The sequence below is a fragment of the Podarcis tiliguerta genome (assembly GCF_965153285.1).
Source record: "Podarcis tiliguerta genome assembly, chromosome: 7".
In the NCBI taxonomy this organism is placed as follows: domain Eukaryota; kingdom Metazoa; phylum Chordata; class Lepidosauria; order Squamata; family Lacertidae; genus Podarcis; species Podarcis tiliguerta.
In genome coordinates, this window is record NC_139540.1 from 35,753,123 (window position 1) to 35,779,182 (window position 26,060).

At 40.5% G+C, this 26,060-nt stretch overlaps 1 protein-coding gene across 8 annotated transcripts in view; it reads right to left on the reverse strand.

Moving 5' to 3' along the window:
• The window catches only part of CHD7 (chromodomain helicase DNA binding protein 7), a 143,265-nt gene that overhangs the window by 90,400 nt on the left and 26,805 nt on the right, over positions 1–26,060 (reverse strand). For all 8 annotated transcript variants that reach the window (XM_083450882.1, XM_083450875.1, XM_083450881.1 and 5 more), the window contains one exon: positions 15,544–17,383. In XM_083450882.1, coding sequence (XP_083307008.1) covers positions 15,544–17,208 — 1,665 coding nt within the window. In that variant the 5' untranslated portion in view covers positions 17,209–17,383. The remainder of the gene's footprint in view (positions 1–15,543; positions 17,384–26,060) is intronic.

The window sequence follows — 26,060 nt, forward strand, 5'->3', positions numbered from 1 at the left end:
TCCCAGAAACTCCAGCGGGTACAGAATGCTGCAGCGAGGCTCCTCATGGGGTCTCTGCCATGGGAGCATATTCACCCAGTGCTTTTCAAGCTGCACTGGCTCCCGGTGGAGTACAGGGTCAGGATCAAGGTGCTGCTTTTGACCTTTAAAGCCCTTCACGGCCTAGGACCCTCATACCTACGGGTCCGCCTCTCCTGGTATGCCCCACGGAGAGCCTCAAGGTCCATAAATAACAACACCCTAGCGGTCCCAGGCCCTAAGGAAGTTAGATTGGCTTCAACCAGAGCCAGGGCCTTTTCAACTCTGACTCCGGCTTGGTGGAAAGCTCTGCCTCATGAGACCAGGGCCCTGCAGGATCTGATTTCTTTCCACAGGGCCTGTAAGACAGAGTTGTTCCGCCTGGCCTTTGGCTTGGAGCCAATTTGATTCCCTCCCTCCCTTCTCTTTCTTTTTTCTTTTCCTTCTCCTCCTGCGATGAGGCTACATTTTAATATTTTAATATTCCATTATTTTAATGTTGTATTTTATTTTTGTTTTTAAGTTGTAATCATTCATCTTGTTTTTATTATTGCTTGTAAGCCGCTCAGAGCCCGGCCTTGGCTGGGGAGGACGGGGTATAAATAAAACATCGTTATTATTATTATTATTATCATTATTATTATTGGCTTTTATAGGACCTGCCCTGTTCTCTTTACTGATTTGTTTTGACTGATTTTAATACTGTATTTCTAAATTGTTGTAATCTACCCTGGAACCTCATGGTGCAGGGTGGGTAAGAAATCTAATTGATAATTATAATAAAATATCACATCTTGAAAATATTTTAGTCAATTTATCATAAAGCAATACATTCAATAGATTAAAAACTCATAATAGGATATGGAATTTTTGCAAAAACTGCTGGCTCTCTCAAGTCCATATTTCTGCTTTTTATTACACTATATAGGTGTGGTTTCAGGCAACTTGAGAGATTCTAAATAGACTAGTTCTATAGATGAGCCCTAGGATTATTATTAGAGAACAGTTTTAAGCACCCAAAAAGATTCCTAATGGCTTTCAACAGCTTCAACTGGAACCTCGTATTTTAAAAGCAGGGAAACAAACTTCCACTAGCACAAGGAGCCTAATATTAATTATACTTATACATATAAACTGCTAGGACCGTGTAATACAAACTTATTCTGAAACCTAATATGGATGGCATCTTTGAAAATCTGGAGTAGATGATAAGAATGAAGATCAAAGCCAGAGTCAAATACCACTACAACAAATGAGAGCAATTAGTGGATTTGCATCAAAGAATAGAATTATAAAGTTGAAGAAATCACCGTATTGCAATAATAAAAAACCTATCTCCTTTGGGAAGGCTATATATATATATATATATATAGTGCTCATGTTATAAGCATAAATATAAATGACCACTGAAAGATAATAATAAATAATAATAAAATTTTATTTATATCCCACCCTCCCCAGCCAAAGCCGGGCTCAGAGCGGCTAACAACAGTAAAATAATACAGCATTCTAAAATCAATTCATTATAAAATCAGTTCAAATCAAATTGATGGCAACCATTGGGCTAGAGTTCTGTGAAGATAATGACTACAAGCATCGGCTGACGAGAAATCTGAAGTGTCGACAGCACAAAATTTTAAAAAGTAATCAAGACAATAGGATTAGTTGCCCCGTAGGACTCAGAACAAACTTTGAAAATATAACTTGTAACAATAAGCACTGTTACACACAAAGCAAAGAAAAATGTGGCTATCAAAATACTGTCAAAGCTTGACTGAATTAAGAACCATAAAATTAATGGGAAAACCTCTTTGGGTCTTTCGCTTCTGCTATGTTTGTATAATGCAAGGTCAAGTTTTCCTCTGTAAGCTTTCATTTATTAAGAAAATTTGTATGCAAACTGGTGTGGTTTGGGGGGGCAGGTGGAGTTGAAAGAGTGGAAATAGGAACTCCCTCCAAAATCACAAGTAAAAAAAATGAAATAAAGGAGGTGGGATGAGTTCATTGCAGGGAGTTGGGCTAGATGAGCCTTGGATCCCTTCCAACTCCACGATTCTATGATTCTCTCAGTATCCGAACCATTTTTCAGATAGACTCAGCTGACGTTAAACAAATATTTTCCTTAATACTGTACGTCAGTTGAGAGTCTTCTTAACTTCATATAAGAAAGGAATAAGCAACCTGTGGACCACTGTCTGATTTTATGCTGGGGGGAGAATGAGGAGGGGTATAGTTTTTATGACTTAAAAAAAACCTTTTTAAAATACACCCAGAAATGATTTCAGATGCAGAGACATACAGCAATAGGCTGATCTGTCCATGCATAGATGAGACTGAGTCGGTTCCTCTGTCCCCTCCCCAGCCAGCATTCCAATTTTCCTGCTGCTCCCCACATGCTTAGAACCCTCATTTAGCTTTAAACTTAAAGGAAGGCAGATGCCCATGCCACTGAAATCTGGATTTCTAAACATCTGAAAATTAATTTAAAACCACAGACTTTCAACTGCTTTACCACAGACTCTCCCATTTGAGCTAGAATTACAGCTGTACAGAGGTTTCAAAATAAATTTAAATCAACCACAAATTAACCAGACCTGCCTGTTTCATTTTTGTAAAACCATAAACTATCTCATCCCCCATGATGTTCTTCCCTTTTGCTGGCACAAAGAAGTTAAGATGATGTCTCACAGCAAGACATTGGCTAGTGTAGAATGTGTCAATAGTACGAACAGTGAACAGGAAATGTCTAGCTCAATCACTCCACATACATTCAGGGGTATCACCACATGGTGCCCTCCAAATGTTTGCTAGACTACAACTCCCATCAGTCCCAGCCAACATGGTCAATGGTAAGGGATGATGGGACCTGTGATTCTGCAATTTCTAGAGGGTGCCCTGTTGGCTACCCTTGCATAGATGGTCTTAGGAAAGTTGGTCTTCTCTCCGACCCCTATCTTCAATGCAGAAATAATACTCCTGACCAGCCATATGAAGTTGTTTTAAGAAATCATATATGAAGGCACTCTAGATATCCCAAATGCTTTACGAATTCTATGTATTACAATCCCAGCTCCAAGATCACACCTCAAATTATGCACTCTATGACTCCTCTGTAAAATGCACCTATTATTTGCCAAATAATGTATGAAAAAATTGTTTGAAGAATTTTGTTTGAAAATTTTCATCAAAGAAAGTATTTTACACTCCTACACAACTGAGCACTCAAAGTAAGAGGCATTTCATTTTCTGCAAAGAGAAATAACTTGAAAGAAAGATGAACCTTTGTCTTTTTTCTATTTCTAGTTATGAACAATAGCTATTGGGAATACACAGATGACAGTTTGCACAAATGAAAATGATGCCAGCTTTAATGGTAAATATTTTTATATCCAGAAGCATAAGGTCTATTTATAAACAGCCCAGAGTGTTTAGCAACAATTGGCTGGTACGCACGAATATTTCTTTCAAAATTAAACAAACCACTTCAGATCAGATCTGATCTCCCATGCAAGGAGAACTACAGCTTTATCACTATCTAACAGGGCCAAAAAATATGGGGTACCAGAACTGCAAGCGGATGCAAGGCCATCTGGAAGAGAGAGAAAATGGGACTAGGAGGGATAAACAGAATGTTGGAAACTGTTGACGGGTAATTTAAACAGCTAAAGTTCAAGTGATACACAGATCTAAAATACAAGCCAGAAGGAAGCACTAAATGCATTGAAAAACATTTTTGGCGTTTTATCTCAACGTTCTTTTTAATTTTATTTTATGTACCCATCAGCAACACACAAACAAACACAAAGAAAATTACTTACTATGTCACTTTCTAGATTTGCTCCCGAGTAACAATACCATCCTTTCCCTCTAAGCCTTACTTTAGCATATCAGCTCTGGTGTCTCTTTTACATTATGCAATTTTTCCCAGAACACTTACTATCATTAAAGTCATAATTCATTTCTCAATGAGAAGTGATTTGGGAAGGATTATTACCCGAGTGGCTGTATATGCTGTATATCAAGTTGGAACAAATGCCTTCTCAACAATATAGTTAAAGTATTGGGGACAATCAATGAGTTCACATGTGTGCCGTCCCCTTAAACCTCTCCCTGGAGTGAAGCTTCTCCAAATAGGGTCGAAAATAATCTTTTTGAATGAGCATGGTCAGAATGGTCAAAGGATCTGATCCATAAACACTCCTTTATTTGTGTCTGAGGGCTGTTCACTACACTGGAAAGTATGTCAATTAAATTCTTGTTTATCTGCACATATGTTTCTCCAAAATTATGAAGTTAAGTCAATTGTGTTGTGTGGATGGCAAAAGGGAACAAAAAGAACATTCAGATAAATAAATATGCAATCAAGCAAATTTTTGTCACAGGAAGTTCAGGCAAATAATATGTACATACACACCACCTGTTTTTCTCTGAATATGTTAAGAACAGCTAATGCAGGGAAGTCTCTACTACGTCTGTAGAAAGGAACTAAGTTCTTTCAAAGTCTTTATTACTATCTATGGATGCTCTACTACTGTATTTTAGAAAAAGTTGTTTCATGATATCCCTGGCATACAATCCAATTTATAAAACTGAATAGAGAGAACACTATTATTTCATCTTGAGAGTTCACATGCATGTTTGAAAGAGCAACTTAGAGTGCTGAATGTCATAGATACCACACCATGATTTTGGATGTGCCAGATGTGCTATAGCAGGAGCAGGCGACTTTTGGCTCCCCAGATGTTGCTAAACTACATCTTCCATTATCCCAACCAGTATGACCAATGGTCAGGACTGACAGGAATTGTAGGTCAACAACATTTATAGGCCAAAAACTTCTACGGCTGTGCCAGAAAGACGACCTTGCACAAATACTTAAATGAGCAGTTTTAACTGCTGTACCACAGCATTCTTTTATACAAAATATTTAAACCACACCTTTTTGCCTGACATATTAATCTATATGAGGGTTATCAATACAAATGCATATTCAGCAGGAATGTAAAGCAACTAATTTATCTGCTGCCCATGAGAACAGATGATGAAAATGAATTCTGAATATATTCACTCAAGTTTTGGGAGTCATATATGGTTCAAAGTTAGATATATTCCTATAGTTTGTTACTTTTAATTAATGTAATTAATTAATGTTTTTATTAATATTGATATAGTTTTATTGTATGTATTGTTTTAGTTGCTGTATGCGACTCTGGGATCCTTTGAAGAAGTGTGGTCATAAAACTAAATGTATCAACTGCTTGTATCAAATGTGCAGAGACCAAATGTGAAGAAAGATCAAAAATCTGTAAACATTACATAAAAGTTTGCTAATGAAATATAAATTAAGGCAGAGATTTGCTGGTATACTTTACTATTGTTTCAAAAACTCTTTTTCTGTATGCAACTGCAGAAGTTTGAATGTAGGATTCCATTTCCTGTACATTTATTCTCTAGGAATACATAACTGATAAAAATAGGAATTAAAGCCGTTTAAAGCAGGGATGGGCAACCTATGGGCCTCCAAATGGTGCTGGATTCCAACTCCCATCATTCCTGACCACATGCCATGCTAGCTGGGGCTGATGGGAGCTGGAGTCCAGCAACACCTGGAGAGCCACACATTTCCCATCCCTGATCTACAGGAAGCAATCACATGGTGCCTGACAATGGATAAAACTAACCCACAAGTTAGGATTGGTACCAGCATTGTTTGGACAATAAACTACAGGCCTTCCAAACCTACAATTTTAGCATAAGTGCTCTTCTGACAGGTTAGCTGCAATTCCAACTCCCCATTTATCAAAGATTTACAGTAGTTACCATAGTACATGATGAAGTTGTATGTGCTTATATTTATTTTCCTATGCTATTGCAACCTACAAAACAACGAAGAGGTAGCATTTCCACTTTATACAGATCTGCATGTTGCCGCCAATATTTTGGGAGCTTGGGCTAATGAGAACCAAAATCTTGGCCCAGAAAAAGTAATGTTGCAGTTAATCTGCAAGTATAAGCAATCCTACAGTCATCCAAGGCCCCATATACATTACATCCACTGTGATGTTCTCATTATGCAGAAGTCAGCAGATCTCTATGAATATGCACCTCCCTCTCAGGTGGGAGGAGAGAGAAGAAATGATATAATACCACCAATGTTTCCCAAGTGCTGGTAAAATGTTTAAAATGCAATTTTATTAACAGCTCCCCCCAAGGTCAGTACTGTCTCTGTATTGCAGAAGTGGGGGGCTGAAAGAATGACTTCTCTAAGGGCAAAATGGTAAGTTCACTGATGATTTAATAGCTCGTTCTCTAACCACCAGAATATGCCTCACCAGAACACAACCTCCCCTTCAGCCCACATCACTCTATAAAGTCTCTTGCTTTGTGAAAAGGGGTATTGGGGACCTACAGGTCATTTGTTAAGGACGGAAGCTCATATGTGATATATCTTTGTTGATCAACAGTACAGGAGATGCACATCCTGTGCCAAGTAAGCACATGTTAAAAGTAAGTAACTGAAGCTGGCATGCAATTCATTATGGCCATAAACACCCTATAACTTTTAAATACCTACATAAATTTGTAATATTCATAATTACAAGGAGGCACATTTATCTGGAGCCAGGATTTTGTAATCTAACTGAGAATTGTAACTATTCCGGTGCAAGAAATCCAGGTCAGGTTTTCAAGCACATTCAAACCCAGAAACCTCCTAGGTGATGATGCTGCCGCCTACCAGATCAGCTTGCTGTTGCAGACTTATTTTTATGCTAATTGGGCAAACTAGTTTCAGCCAGCCTTGTGAATAGATAATTCAAAAGCACAGGATACTTTTTTCAAGCTGAGACACAAGATGTGATAGAATGCTTCTAACTAGTTTAACAAAAGTTACTTACTCAACACAACCATCTTCTTTTTAACAATTTTGATACCCAATTTGGAAACTCCCGCCCCTTATAAAGAGCAATTTATTTAACTCTTTGTTAAAGAAATTGAGGGCAAGGAAAAGGAAATGTTTATATTCATCTTAATCTAGCTAAAATATCTCCAGATTAAAGTTTTAAGCACATTAATATAAAAAAATCAGGTTGCATTTTATATATTTTTTTGTAAAATAAAAACAAAGTATTATATTTGTAGAAGGGAGGATTCAAAAAGAATATTGAGCGAGTCCACAACTGTTTCCATTCTGTTTTTTAGTGACAGTAGTCTGGAATATATATTCACTACTTATACATCTTATATTTGATTGCAGTTGCAATGGCGCAACCTCAAATAATCCATTGTTCCTGAACAAGGAAGCAAGAGACAGGTAGAAATAAGCTTGGTTACATATTTAATAGACCATTTGAACTCCAAAGAATAGAGGAATCAGCTGGCTCAAAAGGGGGTTATGCTTGTTCAGAAGTGCACCCCACCAGTGGAAAAATGAATTACTGAGGGGCCACCTCCATCACTGTGAACCCACTGCACCCACAGAACACTGGGGGCTTGACTCTGCTGCCAGAAGGGTTTCCAATGGAAATTGGCCCCCCAAACAGGGCATTCCATGAGCATGAAGGAGGAAAGACAGATGCAGCCTTGGATCAGCTGATCAAAAGCCCCAATATTCTCTAAAGAGTCCCAAGGATCAGAGCCTCCACCACAACAGAATGGAGCTTTCCCCACAAAAACAAACAAACAAACAAACAAAAAACATGCAGGTGAGGAAAACAAGTTTGCCACTCCCAAAGCCTTCTGGCCAGACCCAAGTCACCAGGATTTTGGAAGTGTCAGTAGATTTGCCACTTCACACACCTCCAACTCCCACTTAGGATTGCAATGAAAGGGTCACTAAGTCAAATCATGCCCTGAGTTAACTGTAACCTTTCCCCAGCTCATCCAGCCACTTCTGTGCTCCCTCCCACAATAAATCTGCCCAGTTCTCTATGATGGTGACTATTTTTTCCAAGGAACCAGTTTGTCATTCACTCCAGCAGCAGCTGCCTTTACATCTTCTTTGTAAAGATGGATGCAACCACTGAAGCTGCAGGGAAAATACAGAAGGCATTTCCCCCTGGGCAGAGTACAAGACAGGCAAAAGTAAAGAAGGAAGGCTACCATCATGCCAAATCTATTGTTAAGATTGGTTTGTAAGCCTCTCTTTCAGCAAGGGTAAGTGCCAAAAACATGTGAATGTCAGAATTTGAATCTAGGTGGTGAGAAGGAACAGATTTCCCTTTCTGTTGATAAGGTGACAAGCAACATAGAATGAACACACTGAAACTTGCACTTCAAAACATACAAGATGGCCTGATGTTAGCAAACAAACATTGGTACTGTGTGCATATTAGAAACCATGAAGTATAAGCTGCTGAACCAGTAAAATAGCAAACGGGGATGGGAGGGGCATTCACATACTGTCCATGCTCCAACATGGGTTGGAAACCTCCGGTTGGTGGATGGGTTGACAGCCTTCCACATCTCTTGTCCCTGCTGTTCAGCAGAAGCAGATTTTAGAAGTCACATTCCACAGAAAGCTAGTCTATAGTACAGCCTCTATTAACTGAAAAGGTCTAATTACCATTTTTTTCTTGCTACCATGCTGACCTCTAAATGAATCGCTGTGAAGCAGGTGAGAGCTTTCACCGCCCTAACATTCAACCATGCAGGAGTTCTGAGCCACTTCCTTCTGTATTGCTGCAACTTTAAACCATCAGATCAAAACCAGACAGTGCATGAGTGACACTGGTGATTCCTCTCTGAAATAGGGAAAGGGGGAGAGGAATGCAAACATAAAGCACAGGATAATGCAAGGGGGGGGGGGACCAATGTCTGCCTAATTTTTAATATAACTAACAAACTACATATTTTACATTTGAATAATTTGAAACAGAGAGATCATTTATGATGGCTATTATAAAAAGAGTTCACAACGAAAATGGAAACCTAAATTATGATATCCCACTGGTCAAATGCCAGGAAGACACTAGATTATCAGTTAGATATTCAGATCAAGCATCTTTAACACTATAAAATGCTGTGAAACTACAGTGGTACCCCAAGTTACAGATGCTTCAGGTTACAGACTCTGCTAACCCAGAAATAGTACCTCAGGTTAAGAACTTTGCTTCAGGTTGAGAACAGAAATCGTGCAGCAGTGGCGCAGCGGCAGGCGCCATTAGCTAAAGTGGTACCTCAGGTTAAGAACAGTTTCACGTTAAGAACGGACCTTCAAAACGAATTAAGTTCTTAACCCAAGGTACCACTGTACTGAGATTGTTGAATGGGATGATTTATCTGGAAAGAAGATATGTTGAAGGGGTGAGCTAACAGCTCTCTATACTTTATTGCAACTCAGTTCTAACTTACGGTAATCCTTTGACCTTTTTAAAGTAGCACTTAGACTTTAATGGTTGCACAGAAAATCTGGAGTACATCAATATCAAAGCAAACAGGCTTATTTTACTCTCATCTTTTCTCAAACATTTGTGAATAGGTGACACATCTTAAAATACATCTTAAAATTAAAAGTACCAATTGTGAGCAGAAAGACTGAAACTTCTAAATTAGCTAAATACTGCTGCAGTATAGTTTTGAAAGGTGTCAAAGAGAAATCATGGGAAAGACAAGATGCCAATTATGCACTAGTTTTAAGGCAGCAGTGTTCAAGCTTTCTGCCTTTTCACATCAACTTGCCTGTCAAAGAACCCTGCACAAGAGTGATGCAGATGATTTTGGGGTGTGGCTGCACTCATTTCATGCAGAGTTCTGACCTAACCTGTTGTAGCTTGCCATCACCCCACATGAACTGAGAACATTTCCTAAAACATACTTCATACTTCCCTTTGCCTGCATATTGCACAGAAAGTTAGGTAATGAATGGAAAGCTAAATTTCAAAGAAGTGTATCCTCCATTACTTATCTTCTCACTGAAGAATGTAGAGCCCAATGTTTCCCAAAATACAGTCTGAACACAACCCAGTTGGGTGCTTATAAAGTGAAATGACAGGTTTATAGATTCCATGTGTATATTCCAGTGAAAAAATCAGGAATTAAGTTCAGCAAACCACCACCAACAGCCATCTAACTCCAAATGTTGAAGATGGAACTTATCACAGGATATGAGACCATATCAGTATTGCCTAAATAATATGTCTCACTTATTTACACTCTATTTAATTACATTAAACTTTATGTTATGTAGGTGCAATTCACTCAGTTGGAAAAATCCTTTATTTTATTTAACATATTTTTAATCTGCCTATTAGGGTTTAAGTCCTTCCAAACCTGTCACTACCCTGAATAACTTGATGTCACACTCAAATTGGCTAACTCACATCTCACTCCTGATTTCAGGTTATTTGTGAATATTAAATATCACGAATCCAATGCAGATATTTGGAGGAAGCGCTCTTTACTAAGACTTCCCTCAAAGTAAAAGATGTCTGTTTACTCCTACCGTCAACTTCAGAAAAGCTTGTTCTTCTATTTACTTAACAATTATCACTTTAATAGTGTGCTCTTCCAGTTAATCTGGGAAAGAAATTAGTCACATCCCTTTTTTAAAAAAAATACTGCTCATTGCCTATTTTCCAATTCTTGGATGAAGAGATTAATTTTAGTTTGCATATATTTTGACATATGGCTAACCTATGACCCACCAGGCATTGTTAGACTAAGACACTCACTTTCCTGACAATTAGCGATGCTGTTGGGAGTCCAATAATAAATGGATGGTAAAAGATTAGTTGCCCATGATTTAACAAGACCTTGCTTGCTTCAGATCCCTCCTCAAAAATTTACCCTTTCCATGAAACTTTTGGCACAATCCCCATAACCTGTTCACATAATGAAACACTATCTTAGAAATAGCATAGACTTACACATCTAAAAAGAACCTACACCAAACTGTGACAAAAGGATGGCAGATGCTCAAGCCCTAGCAAATGAAATGGAAGAGAAGATGGATATCCACACTCAGTCCATATGTACCTTCATGCAGTCCAATGTTCAGAGGTTGGTTTAGAGAAGTTGACACCATCCTCTGCTCAGAATGAGAACTTCTGGCTCAGAATGAGAACTTCTGGCTACAACCCATTTCTTTGGGGTTTCTGATTACAATGTGCACTGGAGGTTGAAAGGGTGATTGTTGCGATTGCTACCGTCTCAGCTGAATGCTGAAGTTGGCAAGTCCATGCAGAAATGGATCCTCCTGAGAATGATGCACATTCAGAAGGCGTTTCCGAATGTCAAGCACAACCTAAGATAATGCAGTGTCGTGGAAGAAGACTCATGTTAATCCTGCACATGGGGTACTTCGAAGTAGGTGTCAGGGGACTGCCATCAGAACAGGGGAGGGGGGCAGGTGAAAACAGAGAGCCTCCGAAGCTGCTGAGGAGCAGCGCCTCATCCAGCGGTGGGGAAAGCCACACCTCCAGTGGAGCAGAGGGGGAAGGGGGTAGCCAAGTGAGGGGAGGGCTCAAAGATGCTACTGAGAGCCCAAGCACCTCACCTAGCCTGGATGGCCAGGAAACAGAAATGCCGTTTCCGTCGCCCAGCCTGCGCAGAGGGGTGAAACATAAGGAGGGGAGGCGGAGATTTGGGGTGTCTACATTCTTATGTTGGGGGAGAAACCAGAAGGGGCCACTCCTGGAATCTGCAAGTGACTAAGAAGGACATGAATTGTGGGATTCTGCACTGTAAATAGTTTGCACCAATAAAACCTGTAAAAGACAAGTCAGAGTCTTGCCTGGTTACTCACGAGCAACCACCACCCCAACCTGACAGTAGGTTAACTGGCTTACAACACCATCTTCAAAGTAGGTAAAACCACAGTTTATAAGATCTTCCACAAAACTGCCTGTGTACTGATGATAAACATGTTTCCAGTGTATGCCCTCATCCTTACAGCAAAGACATTCCCACTTTCAACTGGCTGATTACTGCCTACACGTCCCAAGGACAGGCATCACTAATAACATTAACTACAGTTGTACCTTGGTTGTCAAACTTAATCAGTTCCTGGAGTCCGTTTGACTCCCGAAACAGTTTGAAAACCAAGGTGCGGCTTCCAATTGAATGCAGGAGCTTCCTGCACTCAATCGGAAGCCACGGAAGCTGCGTCGGATGTTCAGCTTCCGAAAAAATTTCACAAACCGAAACACGCACTTCCGGGTTTGCAGCGTTCGGGAGCCAAAACGTCTGAGTACCAAGGCGTTTAACAACCAAGGCACGACTGTACTAGCATAGCAAGGTGAGGTTACTGTTGGAGAGCCCCTTCAGGCATCAAAAGTTGAGGCAGAGGACACTTAAACCTTGCTGGATGTTGAGGAAGCCATTGTGGCCAATGTGATTATGGTGTACTGAATCCCACAAGGTAAACCTCCAAGACATGGTGTGTGTGTGCACAGGCGCACAAGCACATATGCACTACGCAAAAATAATGATGCTGGAAAAACCGTGAAGCCAGGCAATGCCTCTACATAGCTCTATCCTTATTTCAGACATTGTGATATATTAGTATATTCCTATGTTTAGCTGGTGATATATTGCGATGTTGAAAACCGGTTATTGCCTAGCCCTACTATTCAGCTAAGTGTTACTTCAAGCAGACACACGGTTGACCACGCTGGCATCCTCTTGGCCCTGGTGGTTATCTTTCTTTATCTACAGTTTAGATTCTAGCTGAACTTCTAATATGGTGGGGTTTTAAACAACTCCTAAGCATTTGGAAAATGTGACCCTTTTGACTTTGCCTTTCACCTTCCTTTTTAACACTACACCTCACGCTACATCCTGGGCACCACTTAAGATTAAATTCAGGGTCACCAGCCCTCTGACCAGTTCCATGGCCAACTGTTTCAGAGCATAATCCCTTACGAGAATCCAGAAATGTTTACATTTTTGTTGTGATTGGAACACATGTGTAGCCAGCCTATGTGAGGGTAACTGAAGTCACCTATCATTAATGAACAAATACCAATTTCAAATACAATTCTGGGCAAGCTTGGCAGCTTCAAAGCTTGGCAGCTTTTGTTTACTAAATACAAGTAAAATAAGCATGCAAAATTAGATCACTCTATAGTAAAGGTAAAGGGACCCCTGACCATTAGGTCCAGTCATGACCGACTCTGGGGTTGTGGCGCTGATTAAGCTTTATTGGCCGAGGGAGCCAGCGTACAGCTTCCAGGTCATGTGGCCAGCATGACTAAGCCGCTTCTGGTGAACCAGAGCAGCGCACGGAAACACCGTTTACCTTCCCACCAGAGCGGTACCTATTTATCTCTATAGTGGTCCTCTAAAAGTCATCTAACTAAAACTCCCACCATCCCTAACCCCAGCCATGCTGGTTGTAACTGGTAGAAGTTAAGAGTCCCATAGCATCCAAAGAGCCAGAGGTTCCCCATCCTGTGCAAACTGAATTTTTTCCAGTGAAAATTTGAATAATCTGTGCAAAGGGAAATTTTTCAATTCACATTTTTATGAATGTCTTCATTACAGAAATTATATTCTATAATTTGAATTTACAACAGTTAACATTATATTTATTTTATCAATGAATCCACACAATCCTATGTGCCTGCTTAGAAATTTTGCAACATGGCGGAATGAAACCTGGCTTTTATTTCTCCTTCACAGCAAAAGAACTCAAAGCAATGGAAATGTGCCTGGCAGTTTTGTATGACGATATGTGATTTATCACCGTTATAGGCCTTTCACTGATGAATGCATTGCTGACCTCAGTTGGAAACGGGATAAAATGATAGCAAGATGTCTGGCATGCTGACCATCACCACCAAAAGACCACAGTGAATTAAAGGGTGTGGTGTGAGCAGTTTTATGTAGTCCCTAGCCCACGCTGATACAGAATTTATCTGCCAGGGCCATCAAATGGGGGGGGCATGTTTCAAATCCACCAACCACTACATATTTCACAATGTCTGGTGGCATATTTGAACAAAGTAAACTAGGCAGTCAACTGATGGATGAAACTGCTATATATAACTTGTAAAATGAGTGGTTTGTTAACCCAAAGTATAGAATTAATCGACAATTTGGTCTCTAAGTCTGAAAACTAATAAAACAAATTGGTGGTCCTTCAGCGGAAGCTTACTAAAAATATTTCCATTCCATTTATACAAAACACACACCGTATCTTTCATGTCCACAGGTCATTCATTTCAATTCATACAAAGGTCAATGGCCTTCTATCTTGATTTCAAAAGACAAGTTTCTGCAGCTACATAAAAGTTTTCATCTCTAGTAGAAAGTGTTATTCTCATGAGACTTTGCATTTAATACATCTTTGGCCATTTTTGTGAAAATCGGTTCTGAATATAGCTGTCTTTGTTGATTAAAACTGCAATAAACTGAACTTTTCAGCACATCAGTCCTCAGTAATACAGTAAAAAAATAAAAAATACTATCCTACCAAGAAAAAGTTCAAAGCACCTAAGAGGACATTTTACAGTCTGGGTGGTGACAGCACAAACTGTTTGGAACTTTTTCAATTATTAGTCTCACAAGCAGGAAAGGTTTGCTACTCTTGAAAATCCCAAAAGATGGCATACATGTCTGTAAGAGAAACTTTTTTATTCCTTACTGTATCACAAACAAAGCAAAAGTCAGACAAGTAATAATGACTACAGTGCGGCTTTTAGAATATGGAGGGGGTAAAATTGGTTTATCATATTGCCCCTTCTTTTGTGTGTTCTCTATATATGAGATTAAACAAAAACTCCACTGACAGCCCAGATTCTGACCACAGCAATTTTATTTTAAGCAAGCACTAATGTCCTTTCATATCCACTCCAGACAGAAGGGTTAAATGACAGTTTGCTCAGTTTTGTTTCTACTTCATTATTAACAGTGAGAAAAATATGGTCAGAGTGTTAAACCTTTGCTATTACTGGAAGAAAAGAGGGAGCAAACAAATAAATCATTTCTCTAATTCAAGACAAACCTTTTTCCCAAACCTGAGACCTGGTCTTGCCATCTCTCTTACACTAAAATTAACATGCAGTCAACAGGAAATACCAGATCTATTGTTCTCCAATTGTATTGTAAACTTATTTCCAGGGGAACATCTAACTACTCCTTCACCTTGACTTTTCCTTGGTTTCCAGAAAAAATATAATTATATTTAATTACAGGGCCCCAATTTAAGATACATTTTTAAACATGAAGCAATTAGCCCCAAAGATGGTTCCAAAGATTCTATTTAGAACCAAAGCATTTCAGTGAATACATTAATTTTATTTATTTAAAATTATTTATATCCCACCCTCCATCATTACTGAGACCAGGATAGAGTGCAGCATAAAATAATCTTTAAGAAAATAAAAAAAGAACTGATTCTTAAAAACACTAACAAATCAACTAACAGAGAGAGTGAAGTCATCTGGAGATGATAGCTATCTAATTTAGTTACCAGAAGCAAAACAGGATAGCCATATATCCATAAATATAGAAAAGGATCAATATAAAACTGCTTAAAATAAAAATATCTGAAGATAATTACACTTTCAATAGCATGTTACCTACCTGAAGGACAGGCACTTTTTGTGGTGTGTTCTGCGGTGACTGGTGAAGCTGCGCCCAAGGCTGATGGTGAGGATGTGGTGGTGGCGAAGACTGGTGGTGAATGCCTGGGTGAGGTGGCATGGGAGGACAGGTTGGCATCTGCTGCTGAAAAGATGACTGACTGGGATGCTGCTGGCCAGATATTAATCGTTCTTGTATTGCTTGTGGATCAGCAAGGCCAACACCTGGACAGCCATTTGGTCTCATGTGGCCCCCCATTTCCCGTGGGGCTGAAGACATGCCCATGAACGGACGATTCTGTTGTATATTCCGAGGGCCCATACTCCTCTGTCCAATTCCCATGGCACCAGGCGGCTGGTGAGATGGCTGAGGATGGGGCATATTTGGATAACTGCCAACTTCCATTGGTATTCCTGCACTACCAGGCCTAACCTGTGGAGGAGGTGTACCTGCTGGATTACTCATTGCTTTCATGGGTGACATGGGAGGTGGAGAAGCATAGGTTCCCTGAGGCTGTGAAGGGTGCATAGTTTGTGTGTTCATTTGGTTAAGTGAGCCACTAGGGTGAAGGGGCTGCTGGTGCATTAGTCCTTGACCACTGTTAGATGGAAACCCTACGGCATTTGGGTACCTAGGTACAGACTGGTTCATTGGAGTGTTATTTGTAAGGCCTAAATTCTGATTCATCCCTGTATTGTTTACTAATCCCTGATTAAGGTTGCTGTAAGGATAACGAGAATACTGCCCTGAGTTGTTTATAGTAGGTGAAGGTACTGTCTGGCCCCGAGAACTAAAATTAAGTGTTTGTGGCCTAACAGCACCCTGCTGAGGAGGGTTAGGGGAGAATCTGGGACCATGAGCTACTGATTCTCCATGGAGAGCAGTGGGAGGGTGGTGATGAAATTGCTGCACTGAATGTCGTAAAGAAGGGCCCATGCTTGGATTCTGTTGGGGCACATGAGACATGTGGCCAGGTCCTGAGGTGGCAATGAAAGGATTTCCCTGATTAAGACCTTCCTGGCTTTGAGAAAACTGGTTTATCCTCTGCTGTTGTGGCTGACCATGCTGTTGCATTGAAAAGTCACCACGAGCCATATAATTTCCCATTGGCTGCATGTGCTGAGGATGTCCCTGTCCAGGTGGTCCTGATGGTGCTGGTGGTGGCGGCTGAGTGGGTGGTGGTTGCTGCTGCTGGTATGGTGCTCTTATCTGGTCTGGCACTTGAACTGCCCTTGGCCCCCACATAGAACTACCATCTACAAAGGGTTGTGCATGCCTTTCATTCTGCATACCAGGATAGACACCCATTTGGCTACCGGTACTCCCACCGTGAGGAACTGGAGGATTATGATACTGTGAGTGAGGAGATGCTATACCATTCCCTGGGGCATTACTCATCATTCTGTTGGGCTGATCCATCAGATGCATTTTCTGCTGTTCATACTGATTATAATGATCAAAGTGGGTCAACTTTGCTTGATTTTGACTGTTAGGAGGATGGTGAAGGGGTGATTGCAATGAGGCAAATCCTTGATCAATAGGCATTTGTTGCCCCATAGCGTTTACTGCATTTTCGGGGTATCCACATTCACCCAAGCCCTCCAGTCCTTCACTGAAAATATTCCCATCTTCTCCAAACAGGCTCATCATTCCTGGATCTGCCATCTTTGTTCCAGCACGCAGCGTCTCAGAGCCACAACTAGAATACTAGTTCGTGCTTCACCTCACTGAGGTGTTTGTCTTCAAAGCCTTTAATCCTCAACTAATCGCCTTCATGTCATTCCATATTTCCTTAATTCTTTTGGACCACAGAGTGTCAGGCAAATTCGTGTTACGAGTCCTAAAAAAAAGAAGAGAAAGAATTTTTAAAAATCAGGTTGAAAGTAAAAACACAAGTTGTATTTAAACACGCTACAGCTTTCTGCAATTCTAAATGAAGCCTTTACAAATCCTGAGCTTTTAATATTTCATTAAAAAAAACTCATATGAAGCTTGATTATGATAAGAAACTAGAAAGCCAGGAAACAGTAACCTTAAATTAATCCATTCACTACACTTCCTTGTGTTCCATTCCTGGATAGAACAGAACAAAAGAACACAACAGGCAGCTGAGGCAGCTGCCACAGCAGGCAGTCAAATGTATGAATATAGCCAAACAGCCCATCTGCTGAACTAAAACCCTGAAAATGCTCTACTTACCAACAGCATGTCCTTAACCTTATTCCCCCGAGCAGAGTAATCAGATGAGTGAGCAAGCAGCAGCAAGAACTACAATAAGCTAAGTCAGTTATATGCCTAGCTCTTAAGGTTAATTTCTTCTAGTAGTCACAAAATCCTGTTGCTCAGTTAACTAACCACACATTTAAATAAATTATAAGGCACACTCGATACGCAATGAAGTTGCAAACAGGATATTGAGTTCTGTATTAATGCAACATTCGGGCTTAATTCTTAACATTTTTATCCAATGCAGCACTAAGTTAAAGTCACTAAACAATATTCAAGTTACAAGAAAGGAGATTGCGACTAAACGTGTGGAAAAACTTTCTGACAGTAAGAGCTGTTTGACAGTGGAACAGACTCCCACAAGAGGCGGTGGACTCTCCTTCCTCCTCAGTGGTTTTTAAGCAGAGGTTGGGTGGCCAGCTGTCATGGATGCTTTAGCCAAGATTCCTGCATTGCAGGAGTTTGGAGTAGATGACCCTTAGGTCCCTTCCAACTCAAAGGTTCTATGAATACATTGGCTCTGCTGGTGAAAAGGTTTGCACCAGCAGAACACTGATGCACACCAGAATGCATAAAGAAGTTGTTGGTAACTCTGTGGCACAATGGACTGTGCAATCTGTTGCACGACGAGTTTCCACTAGTGCAAGTGCTGCACTGGATTCCTCTGTTAAAGCTCAACCACCCACTAACGCAATAGATCTTGTGCTAGCAGACAGAGAACACTGGATACCAGCTACTGCTTTCAGGTGTTTACTTGTATTACCATAGACATAATCCTTACAACAACCCTGTAAAGCTAAGTCAGTATTATCTGCCATATTGCAGACAAGGTAACCAAGACTGAGAACATATGGCTTGCCCAAAGCTGCCTAGCAAGTTCATGGCAGTAGTGAAATTTGAACTGGAAACTTCCTGATTAGTAACAAATTACTTGATTATTTAATAAAGAATTCTTAAGGTCATAGAAGACATATACAGCCAATATGCTTATGGGGACAGGGAAGACGGCACCCAGGAATCAGACTAGTTTATTCTGCAAACAATTTTTTAAATGAAGAATGTAATTTCTGAACTCCTTGGCATAAATGGGGGTAATTATGAGTAACCAATGTAGAAATGTTTAAAACAAGTAATCAAGTTTCACTGAACGCCTAGATGTCATCAAGATTTCCATCTTGATTTGTACTACATCTTACAAGTTTATTTAAAAAACACAACAACCAAGCAAATAAAAAGCAAATTGCATATTTTTAAAAAAACCTTCTGACTTAGTCTGACATGAAATTAATGGTACAATACTGACTAAGGTGAAAAATTCAGTGCTGTGGACTTTACCTTGAGGAAACTTTTCTGTATCATAAGCTCATTAGTAACAATGAATGGATAACAACTGCAAGTGCAATATTGGGCAAGCTTTGCAGCTTCAAAACTTTAATTTTATTTACTAAATGCAATCTCTTACATCAGAGCTAGTGTATTATGTGGTGATATAAGAACAGTCTCTCTCAGAGGTGGTGCCCCTAAAGGGGATTGTTTTTCTCTCACAAATATGGTTGCTGGAAACAGTGTTATACTTAGGGCTTCAGTTGAAAGCTGATCCATGGCATTTGCTAGTTTTATGATTTTTAACTGATTTGAGTACTGGCTTTATGTGCACCTCTTGTGTGTTATGATATATTATGTTTATACACTTGCAACCTGACTTGGAGTCCAAAGTTGAATGATAGAATAACTAGAACGAGAGACTAACTTTCCTAACTAAATAAATTCCCGCCCACAACCTGAAGAGGTACAATTTAGTTGCCCGTTTTCTCACCTCAACACCACCTAGGCCTAAGGAAGCCATTAACAACATGGCATAAAACAGATAAACCCACAAATAAGGAAAACCCTCCATTTGAAGAAATACCCACTAAAAAGAACCAACGAACTGGAAATTAAAGCTGGGGGATATAAATATTGCCTGAAACCAGTTTAAAGTTGAAATTGTGAGAGATTTCAGAATTCTGGAGAAGGCAATCACGAATTCCCGCTCGCTCCTGACACTTCAATCAGGTCGCCTGTTGCTCACCCACTCCCTTCCTCCGCAGCCCAGCAGCCAACCTTGGTAGGCTGAGATACGAATGGAGCCAGTGCCTTCACTTATTTCTTTGGCCGCATGAGAGCTGGTGGGCTGCCTCCTCCCTTCCTTCTTGCACTAATCGCTGAGCAGAACAGAGCCTGAGCAGAACATGTTTTGTTAGTGCCCCCACTGCTGAGCGGAATGGTGGCTCCCAGTAGCCACAGCTTGCACAGCAAGAGGCTATTGACAGGGTGAGCTGTGACTGGCAGCTCCAGGGATGCTGGCAGTTCTCTGGGGCTCCACGTTTGCATGAGGTGCCATGCCATGCCATGTGGTGCCCCAGCTGATGCATTCCGCCTAGGGTAGCACCACCCACCTGGCCTCACCAGGAAGTGGCAGAAGCTGTGCACGGTGACGCTAATTATCTGTAAGGTCAGCAACTGCTTTCTTCCTCCCCACCTTCTTTCTGACATCATACGAGGTTTAGCTGGCGATGTATTACGATGTTGGAAAGCAAACATTGCCCAGCCCAACTGGAAATAAATGTCATTCCAGATGCTCGTTTGGACACTGACGTGAAAGAGGAAGACTGAGCAGACTGCTTGGCGGTTCTCCTGGGATTTCAGATAAAAGAGGGAAGTGGACCTCTAGCCTCTAGGGAAATGGAGGAGGGAGGGAGAGGGTGAATGCTCAGGTTTGGGACTGGCAGTTAGCCCCAAACATGAGCTATCAAGCATTACAAAGGACAGCTGGGGAAGGCCTAGAAGTGTGGGTCCTTTTCCCTTTCCCCACCTCCGCACCCCAAAAGCCCTGAACAGCACCAAAGGGCTCCAGCCTGACTAGAACAAGAATTTTCCTAGGGTGGGAGTACAAAGCAACATTTTATTACATGTCTCACTTGTATAGTTATAGTGACCTCTCTTACAGAGATACTGCAAGGATTACTGAATAATGTTTATGAAGCACTTTATAAAATTCAAAGTGCTATATAAATGCTGAGCTTTATGGAATTCAGAAGCACAGCTTAGATGGCTTTAAAAAGACAGATTTGTGGATAACAGAAAGTGATAGACCTATAAGCCATGCGAGCAAAGTGGAACCTCTAGAGGAGAGTGATTAAGAACAGGAGATGACTGTTGTCTTCAAAACCCACTTGAGAGCTTTCAGAGGTTGTTGACTTGTATCTGCTGGAAATACTAACCTAAAATTGATATTTCTTACCTACATCTCTTTAAAACACAAGTCAAAAATAGGTAACAAATTATGAAAACCAAACAAATACAATCCAGCACAATCTATAATAAAATATTACAAAACCATCACCAGTTTAAAAGCTAACAGATGACAACAAATGATTTTTGGAACGAGGTAAGCATACATAGTTTTCTATAAGACAAGCAAATGCAGGATCTAGTGGTGCTCCTGGGGTGGGATTTCCAGTGCAATCAGCATTATCAAGTTGGGCATTGTTTGTATATTTACGTACAATACTCTTCAAACCTATGAATAACATTCTCTATAGGCTGTGTGGTGATACTAAGCAAAGCCATTCAGCAACTATTCAGGAAGAGGAGGAGGAGAAGAAGAAGAGTTTGGATTTGATATCCCGCTTTATCACTACCCTAAGGAGTCTCAAAGTGGCTAACATTCTCCTTTCCCTTCCTCCCCCACAACAAACACTCTGTGAGGTGAGTGGGGCTGAGAGACTTCAAAGAAGTGTGACTAGCCCAAGGTCACCCAGCAGCTGCATGTGGAGGAGTGGAGACGCGGATCCAGTTCACCAGATTACGAGACTACCGCTCTTAACTACTACACCACACTGGCAAGACCCAACCTTATGCTTCATCCCCGGTTCTCAGTCCAGCCAGACAGTTCAATATATAGAATCACAAAGAATCAACATGCAGTGTTTGAATCCAATAGTGAATATTTTTTCCTTTATCTTTGTCCTCTTTAAGTTTCTACATCATGGCTTGTAGATTTTCTTTAAAGTCTTGCAAATCAGAGCCAAGTATTGCCTCCTGACTTTCATCTCTCTCTGAAAGCTAACCTCTGGAACTGCATACTGAACAGAGTCTAAACAAATGCAGAGCTCAACTGATAAGTATGAGAACATGGATCAGTACAAGAAACTAAAGAATTTATTTACTACACCCCCTAGCATAGCATTCTCTAGACAGCTTACAAAATGCATGTTTTTAAAAGTATTAAAAGTGGTAGAAGACTGCGTAAATACAAGAACCCCTATCTTGCCGAACCCCCAAAATTAAAATCAAATTTAAAATATGGAGTCCAAGATTACCTAAACTGGGGTAAGCAATGTGGTGCTCTCCAGATGCAATTTCTACCATCCCCGACCATTGTCCACACTGGTTGGGTCTAATTAGGGTTGTAGTTGAACAACATCTGCAGGGCACCATGTTGGCTACCCTGACCTAAACTATTTAACAAGCCTGGGTGAACAGAAAGATCACAAAGCTGGTATAAGGCAAGCCTCTCTGGGAAGGTTCTCCCTGGTAGTTAGTTACCTGTCTCATTTTATTCAGCAGCAGCACCCACAGCAGGCCTCCAAAGAGGTTTGGGTAATCTTTGGGAGAGTGATCCCAAAGATTCTCTGGGTCCCAAGCTGTTTAGGGCTTTAACTTGCACTTTAAATTGGGCTCAGAAACAGAATCAGGTCATAGTACATACACAAATAAGAAAAACGATCAGTAACAGGAGAAGTGGAAGTTTGAAAATGTGAAGAGAGCAGAATTTATGTATGTGATAATCTAATTATTTAATAAATTTAAGAAGTAACTTCAGTAAAATTTCAGTAAAATTCTTCTGGGAATTGTTACTGGCCCCAGCTACCCAGCAGTGTGCATTTTCACATGTATATATTTGCACATTTGCATTTTCACATGTATATATGCCACTGCCTCCCCCCAAATACCTTTAAGGCAAGAAAAAAGCATAACGGGGGCTGTCTATACAGGTCTATGTACAATGCTGAAACATGTGTGGTAATAAGTGTTTGTAACATCTGGGGGGAACTTGTCAACACCTTTGCTTTCAGTGTCTCTTCCATCTGGAGCCAGAAACCGCAAGACAGAGCAGAAGTAGTAGCCTGGGTGAAGATGTCCCACTCTGTTACAGACTAGTATCTTGCTGATCCACCAGATCATTTTCTCCCCGACCTACCCCTGACATTGTGGCTGCAATTCTCTACTTAGCTTCCTCGGAGAAAGCCCTACTGAACCCAGTGGGACACTTGAGTAGACATTCACACATCTTTCTACCACCAACTGCCCTGTGGGAAAGAAGCTGATTATGTGCTATTACGGAATTGTTTATTGTGGATTTTTTCAATGCAATTTAATGTTACATGTAAAGGGGATTGGAAGGATTTGTACCCTGAAAGGACGGATATAAACAAATTGTAATAAACAGTCATGGGAAGCAGAGTATCAGCTGGAACATCTGAGAGCCAACCTACACATGATGTTAATCATGTTGCTTGCACTTCTAAATAGAATTTTTACTGCAGAAATACCAAGAGCCAAAGGGTGGGGGGGAGATGATCTAGATAGGGTTCACAACAAGGTACGAGTGACTAAAGCCACCCAACTCTCACACCCGGGTTCAAATCTAGACAGGAGTCTTTGAGCTGGCCACTTCTGCAAGAAAACCCTGCACTTGAGGGAAACCACCATGATCCATGTCATATGTAGTTTGGCTTTGAGGACTGGGAGAAACGTGTGTACATCTTTGCCCATCCCTAATAACTCACTTGTTTTACTGTATTCAGATCACTGCAATAACTTCAATTAGTATGTGAAGTGTAAATGTTCTAAACAAATAAAATATTTAAGTGGCCACCTGAAGTAAACACTACACACAGAGGAAAAATAGTGAGTATGAAATCGCATGGTTTATCTATACCAAATTCAAACATCACAAAGGAGGCATAAAGTTTAGATAACTAAATGTAATTTTTGCACTTTGAAGTATCTGAGAGCTCATGCTTACCATTTAAGCATGATGGAAGTGTGTATTCTATTTACAACTATTTCCCCCCTTAAAACCTGGCTGCAAAAAAGTAATACTGTGTAAGTATGTATGTTCAGGCTGCCTGAAATAAAAGTGAAAAATATTTATATCATTGTCTTCCCATTTAAAGACAACTGCATATTTTTAAAGGCAAAAGTAACCCCCCGTCTTGTGTTACTCCGGTTTTAAACAGTGAACACAAAACTGAACGAGATAATGGGTTTACACAGATGCTTAAACATCTGGGAGCACTGACTGGTCCAAGACTCTCGGATACATAATATTTAAAGGCCTATCTTCTACACTAATTGCTGAAGGGGGGGGGTAAAACACAAGTGTTTTCATTTAGCTAAAGTTGATTTAAGTAGATCCAGAATTGTGGCCCTTATACAAGAGAACCTGACACATTCTTAAACAGCATTCAGCTTGAGCTCCATGGAATTGTCTGCAATAGCCTGTTTGTTTGTTTGTTTGTTTGTTTTTTAACCTTAGTGCGCTGAAGAGATACATACTATTTAAAAAATATTGTTATTACTTGTACAATGTATAGGCTGTTAACAGCAACGCATCTTAAGCAGCAAACTTCTAACCCTTTTTAACTTTCTAAAAAAAATGTGCTACAAATCAACTTATCCTTTAGCTAACAAAAGCAGAGGCTTATCCATTTATTTTTCTGAAAAAGACAGAAAAGAGGTTGTTGTTGTTTTTTAAAAAGCCACTAGTCCATCTTGTCTATATAACAGCTGGTGAAATTTCCGTACTGACATTTTCAAACTTCATCATTTCCTTATAACTATGAAAATCAGTTAAAATGATATATGTCTGTAAAAACTTGCACTTAACTTCCCTAGCATGTTAGCAAATAGCTTCTCTCAAATACCTGAATACATAAAAATGCAGAAACTATTTACAGTGGTGCCCCGCAAGACGAATGCCTCGCAAGACGGAAAACCCACTAGACGAAAGGGTTTTCCGTTTTGGAGGTGCTTCGCAGGACGAATTTCTCTATGGGCTTGCTTTGCAAGACGAAAATATCTTGCGATTCCTGGGGTTTTTTTTCGCTCCCCACCCCCTTTTTCTAAGGCACTAAACTGCTAATAGCCTTTTAGCAGCTAATCCGCTAATCCCTTAAGCCGCTAATAGCCGCTAAACCGCTAATAGCGCTAATCCACTAATGGGCTTGCTTCGCAAGACGAAAAAACCGCTAGATGAAGAGACTCACGGAACGGATTCTTTTCGTCTTGCGAGGCACCACTGTATTTTGTAACTTTACTATAGTTTCAGAGTTAAATCTCACTAATTATTGATTTCTTGAACCTGGCTCAGTGGTTAACAGGCAGCTGGTGCAGATCTTTGAACACTAGTGTAATAAGCACCCTAGCAACCATATCAGGGGTTGGCAAACTACGGTCCGCGGGTTGGATACGGCCCGAGGGGGTCATTAAACTGGCCCCCGGCCGTTGCCGCCCACTTGATCAGTCACAGAGCACTGGTTTAGCTCCTGCAGCCAATAGGAAGCCGCAGACACCCCCCCCCCGCCACCATGGCCCCAAAAGCCAGTAGGGAAAGTGTGGTGGGTGGGGGCGCATGCGCATGGGGGTGCACACTCCCGTGACCGTGCTTACTCGTGGGCAATCCGGCCCGCCAGCGGAAAAGTTTGCCGACCCTGAACTACATTTTGCACAAACCAGGCAAAAAGGTAGCTCCACATACAGCACATTACAGTAGCCTAGCCCACTTGCAGTATAAGTGATATACAAGTATCACAAAACTTTTTCCAATTGCCGGGGGGGGGGGGGATAAAACAACTTTTAATTTAGTTTGATAGTTCTATTCCAACAAATGCAAAGCATTTACAGTAATAGAAATCCTTTTCAATGCTTGTAAACAATGACAACTCAATAGCACACTTTCCTTAAATAGCTTAAATTTTAATGGCAAGAAATGAAGGCACTGAAAACTGTAACCTTAATCTTGGTGTGCCAAAAGAGGTGAGCAAGTGAAATAACAATTTTATTTATTTTAGAAATTGCCACCCACTCTTCAGTGTGAAATTCTTCTCTCTCACCCACATCCCACCTCCCTAACTTAAGAACTGTCACTGGGAAAAGGTTGAGCACAACTTTGGAACTGCACAGTTTAACTTGTAACGTATGTATAATGTTATTAATTTATGAAAAAGCATGCATGGAAATGG